The sequence below is a fragment of the Magnolia sinica genome, chromosome 7 (assembly GCF_029962835.1).
Source record: "Magnolia sinica isolate HGM2019 chromosome 7, MsV1, whole genome shotgun sequence".
In the NCBI taxonomy this organism is placed as follows: domain Eukaryota; kingdom Viridiplantae; phylum Streptophyta; class Magnoliopsida; order Magnoliales; family Magnoliaceae; genus Magnolia; species Magnolia sinica.
In genome coordinates, this window is record NC_080579.1 from 85384791 (window position 1) to 85399206 (window position 14416).

The 14416-nt window shown below is 40.9% G+C and overlaps 1 protein-coding gene across 5 annotated transcripts in view; it reads left to right on the plus strand.

The window, feature by feature from the left end:
- LOC131251596 (THO complex subunit 2) overlaps window positions 1–12614 on the plus strand; it is a 105759-nt gene extending 93145 nt beyond the window's left edge. For 3 of the 5 annotated variants that reach the window (XM_058252409.1, XM_058252412.1, XM_058252414.1), the window contains 6 exons: window positions 2038–2193; window positions 2328–2408; window positions 2603–3061; window positions 4424–5584; window positions 10082–10386; window positions 11736–12614. In XM_058252409.1, coding sequence (XP_058108392.1) covers window positions 2038–2193; window positions 2328–2408; window positions 2603–3061; window positions 4424–5584; window positions 10082–10386; window positions 11736–11805 — 2232 coding nt within the window. In that variant the 3' untranslated portion in view covers window positions 11806–12614. The remainder of the gene's footprint in view (window positions 1–2037; window positions 2194–2327; window positions 2409–2602; window positions 3062–4423; window positions 5585–10081; window positions 10387–11735) is intronic. The other 2 variants (XM_058252411.1, XM_058252413.1) reach the window with 2 other exon arrangements.
- Window positions 12615–14416: the final 1802 nt, after the last annotated feature.

Here is a 14416-nt window from a genome sequence, read left to right on the forward strand (position 1 = left end):
GACGTAACGTGCCGTTAACGGCAATTACGGGTCATTTTTTTTCCATAATGGCTTTTATGGCTGTTACGACCTTGTAACACGTAACGGTTGCCACCGTTACCTTTACGTAACGGCCTTTACGGCACACCATGGTCCAAATGGTTTTTGGGGATCTGTGCTTTGCACAGAAACATTGACTTATGTTTGTACTATGCTATCCTTTGTTTCTATATTGTCTAAGAGGGATCTAATACACTAATGAACACACTCCAAATTTGTTTACAATTTTATCCCTTTTTCTTTCTTTTTTTTCTTTCTGATTTTTAAGTAATTTTCAGTTAAAAACTGACAAACTGGATATGGGTCTGCTATCTGGTAGCCCGATAGGACTTGTACAATATTGGTTATGGGTTGGGTCAGTATGCCCCCAAAACCAATATTTAGAACCTTTCTTGTCCATGCCACCCCTCTGATGATGGGGCAAGTCTCAGGTGATTCTTTAGTTTTAGGTAAATTGCATTTCTTTAGTTCTCTTTGGCGTTGGATCTTTCATTCTATCCAATTTGATATTTTCTCTTGGATTGCTTTCTTGTCTTACCTTTTCCATCTAAGACATGGTTTATAGGAACAAATCAAAGTATTCACCATTTTCAATTGACAGGCTGCATTTTTGTGTATGTTTGTCATGGAAACGGATCCCCTCTAGTCCCTCTTTTGAACTCTGATAAACGACACAGATGATTCTCTTAAGTGTTTCCTTGTGCTTAACATGTATGTTGTGCTAGTTTTTCGTACAACTAGTTACATGTCAGACTTCAACCACCCAAAATGCTTTCCAAAGCTGTTAAGATATATCCAGAGTAGGCCTCATATGGCTTCTTAATTATTACCTCCTCTCTTAACGCATGAAGCTAATTCCAAGATTTACTTATTATCCAGGAAAGGGGTTACCCAAATTTGTCGCAAGTGTCCAATGCTTTTCCTTTGATGTAATTGGTGTTTGGCATTGGCCTGTTTGTATTTCTTTTGCTTTGCTTTTTTAATAAAATCATGTTATCAATACAAAGAATAAAAGCATTACCTCCTCTTATAATGCAGGGGCATTTTCACTCCAAGCTCGAGTGGGGTAGCCTGTGGGATGCGGGGAAAAACTCGGGCTGGGTGATCCATGTGATTTGGGGCCCATGGGGGAGGTCTCGTGTTCGAGACTCCTCACTGGGCTCGAGTGGGGTAGCCTGTGGGATGCGGGGATACAATCAGGGTGGGAGGCCCATGTAAGGCGGTACCCATGTGATTTGGGGCCCACGAGGGGGGTTTGGCCGAGGTCCTAGCCCATGCGATGTGGGGCCCACGAGAGGGGTTTGGCCGAGGTCCTAACCCATGCGATGTGGGGCATGGGCTATGAGATAAAAGGATTAATTCGCCATGCTCTAACAGTTCGAGCTTTTAGAGCAAGTGGTTAATTGTCCTGCATCAAATTGGTATCAAAGGAGGTCTCGTGTTCGAGACTCCTCACCAGGGGTGATTAATGCAAGGGCATTTTCACACCAGGCTCGAGTGGAGTAGCCCGTGGGATGCGGGGACACACTCGAGGTGGGTGACCCATGTGATTTAGGGCCCACGGGGGAGGTCTTGTGTTTGAGACTCCTCACCGGGGGTGATTAATATGCATTTCACACCGGGCTCGAGTGGGGTAACCTGTGGGATGCGGGGATACACTCGGGGTGGGCGGCCCATGTGAGGCGGTACCCATGTGATTTGGGGCCCACGAGGGGGGTTCGGCCGAGGTCCTAACCCATGTGATGTGGGGCCTGGGCTATGAGATAAAATGATTAATTCGCCATGCTCTAACAATTTGAGCTTTTAGAGCAAGTGATTAATTGTCCTGCATCATCTTACTAGACAAATGCATATGCTTTTGGCTACCATTCCATTTTCTTCAAACATCCGTAGTGTTTCTTGATTTGAATTCCTTTTTTGGTAACCATGTTCTAATCATTTCATGTAATTTAATGTTTCAACCATAGAAATTGTAACAATTTCCCATTTTCCTGGTAGGTGCACTGGAAATGGAGTCAAAGAATTACTCGGTTACTCATTCAGTGCTTGGAATCAGCTGAATACATGGAAATACGGAATGCACTGATATTGTTGACAAAAATTTCGGGTGTTTTCCCTGTTACACGGAAGAGTGGGATCAATCTTGAAAAACGGGTAAACAAAAGCAATTTCAATTTTTATTGAACTATTTTTTATTGAAAGGCAACACTACCAAGGCTTGTACTATATGATCTCTTACTGCCACAATCATCATCATTTATTCTGTATGTGATACTGTTTCTTTACAGGTAGCTAAAATTAAAGGGGATGAGAGAGAGGATCTGAAGGTCTTGGCTACAGGTGTGGCTGCGGCTTTGGCTGCACGCAAGGTAAAATTTGAAGCCAAATTAACACTATTCATTGGAATGTCACACCTATCATCGAACTACAATATAAAAACTCTTGGTGTTGAGTGTGTTTTATTTCTTTCTCTTTTCTTGCTTGTTTCTTTTTTAGATATTAATGTGGCAGTGAATGTTGCTCTCTTATCTAATGGAAGTTTCTATCATCTTCAAAATTGCAGAGCTCATGGATTTCCGAAGAAGAATTTAGCATGGGCCATGTTGATTTGAAGCCGGTTGCATCACCTGCAAAATCTTTAGCTAGTCATATGGTGCCTATGTCAAATGGTTCTGCCCTGAATAATTCTCAGAATGAGAATGCCGGGTCTCGTAATACCGGTGTAGGAACTCAACTTCCTGATTCTTTGATTTCTGTCAAGGATCCGATACCACGAACTAAACCTGCAGATGGAAGGCCGGAACGATCTGAAAGCATCACACACATGAAAACTGATTCGGGACAACTAAAATTAAGGGGTGGGGCATCGGCAAATGGGGCAGATTTCCATTCAATACTGCCTTCCACAGTACAACCTGGAACTTCAAGACCTGGAACTCAAAAGGTTTCAGATGAACATGCAAAAGGCCAATCAGATGAAAATATGGCCAAGGTCGTCCAAAAGGTTTCTGTAGATTCTGAGGTATGGTTTCTGTTAGTAAAATCCATCTTGTGTTGGTAGTTGTTTTGAGCTGGGAAAGCAACATTCGTTTTTGGTGCTTGCTTGATTAAGGTATCACTTAAATGTACGCCCCAAATTGTGGTTGGTGGAAATGCTATGCCAAAACAAGGTCCGCTTGGAGTTCAAAGCAGCATGGAAAATGGAACCTTATCAAGTGATTGCCTTTCTCTCACTTTTCTGTATCAATTACAAGTGAGATATTTAAAGGTCCACTTGCAATTTGGTGCAAGCCTCTTGGGCAGGAGGTGCAGTGTTGACTTGATTTTTTATATGTTAGAGAAATGGTTTGAAATGTTTCTCACCAAGAAAGATCCACCTCAGGGTGATGGGTGAAGATACAAGCCCGGAGTCCACTGGAAATTAGAAGCTCAAACTCTGTTTCACTTTCTTTTCTTTGGATGCCTGCCCTATTCTTCTTAACTTGATCTAACGGGCAATCTTGCATTTTAGCTAATTTTACTTATTTTAGGGTTTAGTTGGTGCAAATGGAAATGTGATCTTCGAAGAAACAATGGCAGGTGAAACTGCTATAGTGCATGGACCAATCAATTTTATGGAGGCACTGCTAAAGTGCATTGTTTTAGACAGATGAAGTGTGTCCAAATTTCTCTAAGAGTAGTTTAATTTGTAAAATCTATTTTGAAAAATAAAAAAAGTTGTATAGCGTGATATAGTGAACCAAATTGGGCCTTGCTTGAATTGGTTCTTATATTGTGCAGTAGATGTGACAAGTAATTACACTGTCAGCCACATTACCATGATAGAGTGCACTTTTAGCAACTCTTTCTATGCCTTTGTCCGGAACTAATTATATGATTGTATGAATGTACTTCTGGTGTATGATAGCAACTGAGGATGGGATAGTTTTGTTAGTAAGGCTATTTGCAAATGACTTGCTCCTGCGAATTCCCATGGGGACATATGGTAGACACATACAAGATCTGGATGTGCATTGAGTCACCGCTCCATGTATGTGCCATGTCCAAAAATCAGGTCAAATGGATGACTGTAAGTGCTTGATCAAAGCAGGGCCAAAATTGGATTGTGGTCATTTCTTCTTCATCTTCTTCTTCTTCTTCTTCTTTTTCCTCTCAATTCAAGCACTCGGGAACATTCACTATTCTTATTTTTGGGACTTGGTCCATATATGGCGAGGACTGCTGGACGAGTGGTCAGGATGTTGTAAACGTCAGCCACACGGCTTTGTGGGAACTTGGGTGCCAAGACGTGCAATTAGCATTCCGCCAACATTAACTATTAAATTATATTTATGTTATTTCAACTTTATTTCTTATAACTCCATACCTTTCTTTTTTCTATTAGCAGGCAAGACCTCAGACCAAACGCTCAGTGCAGGCTGGATCTCTTACAAAACAACAAAAACAGGAGCTGATGAAAGATGATTTGAAAACTGGAAAATCTGTCAGCCGAACAGCTGGTCCAATTACTTCTGGCGACAAAGACCTCTCTGCTCATCAATCTGAATCCAAGCAAGGTGGAACAGCTTCTGCTTCTTTAGCTACTAACAATGGTGGTACATCTTCAGTTTCTTCTAAGATTCCAACTGCACCCATGAGAATGGAGAGTGGAGCTGTTAAATCCACCGAACTTAGAGTCTCTTCTGGAAAAGATATGGATGATGCTGAAATTCCCGAGGTATCACGGCCGCCACCTTCTAGACCTGCTCAATCTCCTCTTCGTGATGATTCTTCCACTGCTTCCAAGTCTGCAGATAAGCAACAGAAGAGAACTAGTCCAGCCGAAGAACCAGAGAGACTGAACAAACGCAGAAAGGGTGATACTGATGCAAATGATGGGGAGAGTGTGGAGATTCGATTATCTGGTAGAGACAGAACCGCTGACCCACGACAAATGGACAAATCTCATATTGCAGATCTTGAAAAGTCTGGAAGCGATGATCAGAATCACAATCGGCTCACGGATAAGCTTTTGGATAGATCAAAAGACAAGGGTAATAATGAAAGATATGACAGAGACCATAAGGAGAGATTGGAACGTCTCGATAAGTCCCGTGGTGAAGACTTGCTTGTCGAGAAGACAAGGGATAGGTCAATAGAAAGGTATGGAAGAGAACGTTCAATTGAAAGAATGCAAGAGAGAGGGACAGAAAGGAGTTTTGATAGGGCAAGTGACAAGTCTAAGGATGACCGAAATAGAGATGACAGGAATAAATCACGCTACAACGAGAATCTTGATGATCGTTTTCATGGGCAGAGTTTGCCGCCTCCACCGCCTCTTCCTCCCAATTTGGTTCCTCAGTCAGTTAGTGTTAGCCGAAGAGATGAAGAAGATGATAGAAGGGTCGGCAGTAGTAGACATGTCCAGAGGCTGTCTCCTAGACATGCAGAGAAAGAGCGGAGAAGATCAGAGGAGAGTTTAGTTTCACAAGACGATGCAAAACGTAGAAGAGAGGATGACTTTCGAGAAAGAAAGCGTGATGAACGGGATGGCATGTCAATGAAGGTACATCTATGATACTTGCCCAATTTTTGTTAGAGGGATGCTAGTCTCACTTGCATCACTTGACTCTCACATCTTACTCAAAAAGGCATGTGAACAGCCCACATCTATGTGAGATTCAAGCCACTCATCAGGTGGGCCCATCACAGATGTCACCATAGTGAGAAATCAGGCCTGCCAAATGATTATAATTGTTGAATTTGAGAAATGAGATGGACAGTCACAAGAAAGTAACTGATGTTTTAAGCCATCCATCATTTCCTTGAATCCAGCAGTTAGTATTCTCTGAAAGGCCTCATTCTTCAATATTGTCACTTGCATGGTGCAGCCCTTCTGCTGAATAACTGCAGTCATGCTCATGAATGACGTCTTAACATGTGTGCTTTTTAGTTTTGAAGGGGTGCAAGTAAGATTGGAAAAACTTCTGGTGTGGAACAAAAGATTTAAAGAATGAATTAAGTTGGTATAAGGCTTTGATAAACTTTTGGGATAAAGATTTTGAGGCCTTGCAGGATTTGTGTCGCTGATATGGGTGTGGCTCGAGCGGATTGGGTTGGGTTGAGGGTCAACCCTACCTCAAGAGTACCCAACCCGACCTGAGTACCAAACTGAGGTGCCCAACCCAAACATAAACCTAAGACCTCTACACTCGACCTGACCCGACACAAATAAATGTGATTTATTGCCAACCTGACCTGAATTTACTCAACCCAAATTCAACCTGAATTCAAATTGTGTTGGTGTTTTCCAACCCCAACCCAACCTGAGGGCCTTGACTACCGGAACTCAGGTTGGGTTGAGTTGCGGCCTAGTAGCTGACCCCATTTAGTTAGGAAGGCTTTGATGCTGATGACAATGATGATTTATTAAATTGGAGGATCTTGGTGTTTATATTGGAGAAATTTTGGATGGAAATTTCCCTTTATTATACATGGTCGACTGGAGCTTAGAAGTTGGTCCTGCAATGGAGCATGGGTGAGAAATGCATTAATTTCATTCCTATCATCATTTCTTGACAGGAGTACTCAAATACCATGTACTTGAAGTTGTTAGACAGACAAAGGAAGGTCACAAATGATTCGTATGCATGCATTCTTCCCTCCCTGGCTTGTCATTAACCTCTGCGATATTGACATGGGAGTAGGGACAAAAACTTCGGTCCTGCCTCTTCACCTTCAGTTAGGACCTGTTTGATTTGCTGTATTTACATGGAATTTGACCGGAATTTAGCATTTATTACTTTGTAAAATCATATGTAAAATGTTGACATCTTTGGTATGTCCTGAGGAAAACAAGGCCCTGAGATAATAGGTAACCATGATGTATGCGTTTTATCCATGCTGTCTGTACATTTTGCCAGATCATTTAGTCCGTGAGCCCAAAAATGAGGCAGATCCAAAACTCAGGTGGACCACACCACAAGAAACAGTGGGGATAATGACACCCACCACTGAAACCTATGTAGGGCCCACCATAATGTTTATTTGAGATCACACAGACATGGATGAACGGAAAACACAAATATCAGCTTGACCGAAAACTTCTGTAGCCCCCAAGAAGTTTTCAATGGTTATTGTTCAATCCCCCCTGTTTTATGTGGTGTGGTCTACTTGAGCTTTGGATCTGCCTCATTTTTGGGATCATGCCCTAAAATGATCTGCAAAAAAAAAAAAAAAGAAAAAGAAAAAAGAAAAAAAAGAAAAAGAAAAAAAAAGAATGGATGGCATGGATATAATACTCTACGTCATGGTGGGGCACATGGAGTTTTGGCTTTGAAACACATCTTGCGAATTTGAATTTCACCCGATTTTCGAGGCAGAATTCCACCTCCCTTCCAAACACTTGCGAAAAACCATAATTATGTTTTTACCCCCAATTCACATGATTTACAGAAAATTAAACAGGCCCTTGAAGTCTAATTTTGTTTCTATTGATCTGTATGGTGAAGCTTGGAGGTTTCTTTTCTCTTTTGCTACTTCCATTACAGTACCAGCTGTCTTGTTCCTGGCTGCGCTGTTGATGATTTTGTAGAGAACACGCATATATTAAAAGTATTAAAGTTCTTTCTCCAAATTCATAACACAGTTGAGGAATTCCAACTTACATTAAATGATGATTGGTTTGTTCGACATGCATCAAGCAAAGAATATACTAAATCTACTTCCATGGAGCTCAAGCAGGAGTGGGGAAGTGTTTGTTTCAAAATATTAGGAAGTGTAAATGCCTAGGTAATTGCAGCAGGACTGGCACCTTGGGTAGAAGGTTCCTACCACTTGGTGCTAAAATATGATTCAGTTGTTGATGAATTCTCTTGAATGTATGCGCCAAACTGCCTTTTCAGAAGTAAGATGATTTCGAGAATATCATCATTGCCATCATCATTTAAGCTTTATCCCAACTAATTGGAGCCGGCTACATGAATCCTGTTTCGTCATGCCACTCTTTCAAGGGCTTTAACTTGACTAGGAAAAAATATTTTTCAGACTGGAAAAGCAACAAGCCTTCTTCATTATATATATATATATATATATATATATATATAAAACAAGGAATACTTTCACCTTTAACCAAGGTAGGTTAATTTCAATATTTGTTGTGCACGCCACCAGTCACTGAACAACCCAATATTCATGTCTTATTTTCATTTGAGATGGTAGTGGAAACCATCAAGACTAGCATCATCAAATGAACTCTTTTTAGAAAAGAATTCCTATGTGTGTTAATGTTGGATTATTGAGAGATCGAAGGACAATAATTGATACCGGAAAAGGAAGGATCAAAGGTGAAAATGTAGTGGGATGCACCCATCACTTGGTCTTTGGAAATTGAGTTGGATGGATCTTCAATTGGTAACCTGGGTCCCTCCATTGTGAGGAAGGTTCAAAATATCAGTATCAGAGAATGCATCTGCTGGTCCATAACTGATATTTTTATTGGGACATATCAGCTGTGCACTACGTATTGGCAATATAAATGTGAATTTTGACCCACATCTGTGCTGTATCACTAATAAATAAAAGCACATCTTTGGACCCTCAGGACTGTTTTTAAAGACAATGAAGCTGAAGGCAAAATTTTATGTCTGGACCTTCTGGATGGTTTGTTTCTAACAAACTAGAAGCTGAAGGCTCTTAGAGAAGCTTCTTTTTTTTTTTTCTTTTTTTTTTCTTTTTTTTCAGATGCCTTTTCAGGAAGTAATTCAAGCAATGTTGTATTGCGGTTGGAAAATTGTCATTCCAGGGTGTGGCAGCTTTCTTTAAATTACTATAGGCTTACATCAGGGGTCATCATTGAGCTCATATCTTTTTATGTTGGTTGTGGATGAGTTAACGAGATTTTAAAATTTGTTAGATTAAAACAGAGTATATGGAATGCAATTTTATTAGTAACAGGAGCGGAAATGAGGAATTAGTTAAAGATTGTTAACCGAGTACTCCAAAATGATAATTTTTGATGGATTGAGTCAATAATTCCATGAGACCAAAGAAATTGAGTAAGATGTTGCTCATAGATTTATTGCTGGGTGGATGAAGTGGAGATGTGCCTATGGAGTTTTATGATCGTTGCATACCAATCAAACTGAAGGGGAAATTTTATAGGATAGCTATAAGACCAACCATGCTTTATAGGACAGAATGTTAGGGAATTAAGGAACAACATGTTCATCGGATGAGTGTAGCTGAAATGTGAATGTTGAGATGGATGAGTGGCAAGACAAGGAAGGATAGAATTTAAAATGAATGCAGTCAAGGGAACTTTAGAGCAGCACCAGTAGCTAATAAGATGAGGGAAAGTAGACTTTTAGATGGTTTGGCCATATGCAATGAAGACCCAAAACTACAACGATTAGGAGTGAGTTGGTTCAAATTGAAGGGCAAGGGGAAGGCTCACATTGACGTGGATGGAGGTTACTAAGAATTGACTTGCTGACCTCGGGTTTAATTGAGGATATGGTCCTTGATAGAATGGTATGACGTAATATGATTCGTGTAGCTGACTCCGATTAGATGGGATAAGGATTAGCCGGTGATGATGATGATGGTTGTAGCAGCTTTCTTTTATTTTGACGAGTATCTCTTATGTAGCTTCATCTCAATGTTTTCTCTTATTTCTTGAAAAAATAAATTGTTACATATAATTAAAAAAAGGTCATTTTGTAAGAGTGTGCATTCGTATTGGCAATTCCATTCCGAAAGTCAGTCAGAGTAGCCATTTTCATCTAGCTACAAGAAAAAAGAGAGTAATAAATGCGAATAGATTATGTGTCATGGTTGAGCCTCTTGCCCTAGTTTTTGACACTTTTTAATGGGTAGTTTTTAGCACATCCTGGTACGTCTTTATAGCTGATAGTCAAATCCTTGCTTTACAAGAACAAAGGAAAAGAAGTTTCCGCCCGACGCACCTTTCTTTCAGTTCCAACCTGTTGGCCATTTCGTTATCTGTCTGTCCTTATGTTTGTTGTCAGGGCCCCACTGACATGTTTCCTAATGTTGTTAATAGGTGGAGGAGAGAGAGAGGGATAAAGGGAACATGTCAAAAGAGGATATCGAAACCACGGCTGCATCCAAGAGGCGGAAACTTAAAAGGGACCACCTGTCTCCTGCTGAATCTGGTGGTGAGTATCCACTGGCTGTGCCACCGCCACTGCCCCTTACAGTGGGGATCTCACCACAACAGTATGATGGAAGAGACAGTGGGGACAGAAAGGGAGCCATGGTGCAGAGAGGAGCTTACATGGATGATCCTGTGCCGAGGATGCATGGCAAGGAAGCAGCGAGCAAGATTGCTCGCCGTGACAATGATCCGTATCCTCAAAAACCGTTTCTTGAATGTTAAATGATCTGCAATCTTTTATCAAAGAGGAGTGGTACTGTGATGTTGGGTTCGTGTAGTTCTATGAAATGCATGCAAAAACTCAAAACATCTCCACCAAACACGTGGCACATCTGCCAGTGATCGGGACTATTGATTTACTAGGCCATTGCACTGATGGTTAACTTGAAATTGAGCAATGCGGCCTGCAAGCAGGTGGTTATTTTGAAGTTGAACAAACTACAGTCCATTTAGCAGACAAATCTCACATTGAGTGGATAGTCAAGACTTACAGTCAACTGAATTTTGGTCCATAGACCATCCATTTGGGTGTTCGCCACATGTATGGTGGGGACTGCACTTCATAGAACTTCATGAAGCATCCTTTAAAATAGTATCTCTGTTTATCATATTTGTTTTTTAGGTGCTTAAGTTCTTCAGGTCTGCATGCATGCACACGCATGATCATGTCTTATTTTTGGCAAGAACTTTGCTAAGCCCACATGCGTGTACAAGTCAGGCGATGCAATGCCCATAGATATGCCAGTGTGGCAGACCAGCGCAATATCCAAGTAATCCATCCAAAATGTCCACTATGTAGATTTCCTGTACCAAGAATCAGGTCAGGTGGGCCACAGTTCACTGAACCAATGCACAGTTGTGAAAGAAGTCACCCAAAATTTTCTGACCTGTCCACTTATTTCCAATATCATGGCATATCTACTTTCTGCGGTCCACCTGATGGATGGTTAGACATTGTCTGTTTACCATGCTGGCATATGTGGTGGCATGTGCATTAGCGGACTTGTTCATGTGTGGGCATAGAAAAGTACTTTTGCCAATCATCCTTTCTCCATCTCTCAGTGGTCTTCTTCATAAAAGCCCATCTTCAGGTTATTTAAAGAAAGAAAATTGCTCCAGAGGTTCATGGCATTCATTCTTTGTACAGAACCCTGATATAAGAGTCTTGATGCACAGATGCCAACGTGGTACAAGTGTGAGATCTGGACTATTCATCAGGTGGGGACCACCATGAAAGAGTCTACTCATCAGGTCTGCCACAGAAGTGATGAGAACGGACTTCGGAAAAAATTGCCAACAGGCCACATTCTGCACGCACATGTGGCTCACCTGGCAAGTGGATCAGCTTGTCTTTTTGGCATCTTCACATAGGTCCCACCTGATGAATGGCTTCGATCTTGCTCACATGTGCCATAGTCGCACTTGGACAGGAAGGCCCCATCTCCATATCACTTGCATGGGTCCTGTTTGGATTCCCCCTTTTGACATTCTAACGCTTGTACATGTTCCAAACTGTTCAATCTTAACGAGCTCAATTCAGGCTATATGAACGAGACTGGGAGGAAGAGAAGCGGCCGAGAGCAGAACCAAAACGCAGGCACCGGAAATAGGCTCTGTACAAGACCTGGGAGGAAGAGTAGCGGCAGAGAATGGAACTGAAACGCAGGCACTGGAAATTTTCCAATGAAGGAAAACCGAAAGCTTTGCCTCAGCCCCCAACTCTCACTCTTTTGTATTTTGGGACCCCACAAAAATCTGTCATCTGGGTGACTGCGGATGCCAATCCCTCTCTGGTTGAGGACGGACTTGTGATATAATTGAGTTGGATCCCAAGTGTCATTTGGGTTCTCTTGGACCTGTGATATAAGCAAGTTGGATCCCAAGTGTCATCTGGGTCATGGTGATGTTCGTAATATCTAGTCTCTTTTCGATTCTTGCTCTTCTGCATTGAAGGGTCTCATGGCGATGCTTGCAAAATTTCATCTCTTTTCGATTCTTGCTGTTCTGCATTGAAGAGTATGCTGCTCGAAGCTCATCAAACTACCACAATATGATTGAAGTCCAAGTTGGGGCATTGGTTGTAGTCTTAATCTGCAAGAGGGCTAGCGTTTAAGTTAAATCTATTTTCCTGTTTCCTTGGCAAAGATTAGTCTGTAATTAGTGCAGTGATGATCATGTTTAGGGAATTCCTCAAAATCTATCCTCAAGTGAGCAGAGCAGCCAGTGGATTGTAGAATTAATGAAGCTTTGTCATGGGTATTCTGCGGGCATGCGTGGTCCTGTAATCGTCATGGGATGATAAAGACTGACACTGAATGGAATAGATGTTGATAATTTTGAAGGGCAAAAACATGGGTACTTTTGTACCATCTACTTGTTTTTCATGTATGGAGAATTGTAACATGTGTTTGGTGTTTGAGATGTTTGGGTCCCACCCCTAATGTGCATGTGGAATCCAAACCGTCAATCTGGTCTCTTCATTGGCGCCATGCATGCCAAGAACATCCCTATCACCAAAAAAAATAAAAATCCAGGGGGACTCACCACATGGAGCAATGTGCTATCATGCTGAAAGCCAATATGCTCACTTGTTATGGCCCACCTGTAACATTGGAATGGCTTTTGAGTGTCCTTTCATCCTGGTTGGCATGTGCCTGATGACCTATTCCACATTCCATCCAGTAAGTTTCTATGGTGGATATCTCCCTCCCCACTGTTCCCCTATTGTTCCCGTTGGTGTGGCCCACCTGAGCTATGGATCTGCCTGGATTTTGGTATGATTTCTATTGGATGGCGCTCGTACATTGTGGTTGGCCACAGCTCAAACATAGAATTAAGGATAGTTGAGAGGAAATGATACGGAAAGCTATACTTCTGCATCCTGAATATGTTAAGACTCCTGTCTTCACTAACGTGGCTGGAAGAGGTATATATAATAGATGACAACCTTTTTTCCCGGCACTTTTTGGCACTTAGTTTTTCACCATTTGAAAGAACCTTATAGGCATATCATAGGGCTATCCAGACCGTCCAAATTGCTGATCAAAGTGTGCATGCAATGTAACTAAAAGTTTGCATAAAAAAGATAAATGTAAGCCTTCTGATTTTATTATTCTAATAGTGTTACTATTTTAATTTTTAATCATCCATTTCATAACGAAAATTAAGGACAGATGGCAACATCTTTGAAAACCAAAATGAGATAAATGACATAATTGTTGACCACTTTAAAAATATTCCCAATGGTGTGATCTCCATTAATGGCTCAGTGGTAGACTCACATGAGTTGATGTGAGTCTCAACACTGACACCAGGGATGGAGTGTGTGGGGTGTGGGTATTAAAAAAGCAAAAAAAAGAAAAAAAAAAGAAAAGAAAAGAATATTCTCAATGGTAGTCAGGGATCTTCATCTCAGATTGACATGAAATTAATTGATAATAACTTCCTCAAATTATCAAAAATCTTTAATCAACTAAACAATATTTTTATTGTTTTGGTTCCTAAGTTGGATAATTGTGAGTTCCTTACTAGTTTGAAACCTATATTTGTAACCAATGAGATATATATATATATATATACATACATACATACATACATACATACACACACACACACACACACACACACACACAATTATATTCAGAATTATGGTAGACTGAACGAAGGAGATTATGCCTAAAATTATCAATCATTTCTTATCTGCCTCAATTCTTGATTGCTTTTTAGCCATGACATCATCTGTGACATCCACATTGATATGGGGATCTGCCTAGGATGTGTCAAGATTGATCTTAAGAAGGCTTTTAACTCGGTATGCTTGGATTTTTTGATTGAGGTCCTTGGTACTTTCAATTTTTAAGAGAGGTGTGTTTCTTGGATTCTTCTCTGCATCTCCACTCCTGCCTACTTACCAATTATTAATGAAAATGACCGTGGGTTTTTTAAGAGCAATAAAGGCTTGTGTCAGGGAGACCTATCTCCTTTCTTATTTACCAGTGTCATCTTCTCGACCCTCCTTATCGAATGCTGTAATAATGGTTTAATTCGTTACCCATTTTAGTCGGAAGCTACCACGATTTCTCATCTCTTCTTTGCAGATAAACTTGTGATATTTGCTAGTGCTGATTCTATATTTGCATTCAACTTAAGAAACTTCTTCTCTATTTTTCTGATAACTCTGGCCTTCAAGTTAACCTTCTAGAGAGTGTTTTTGCTAATTTC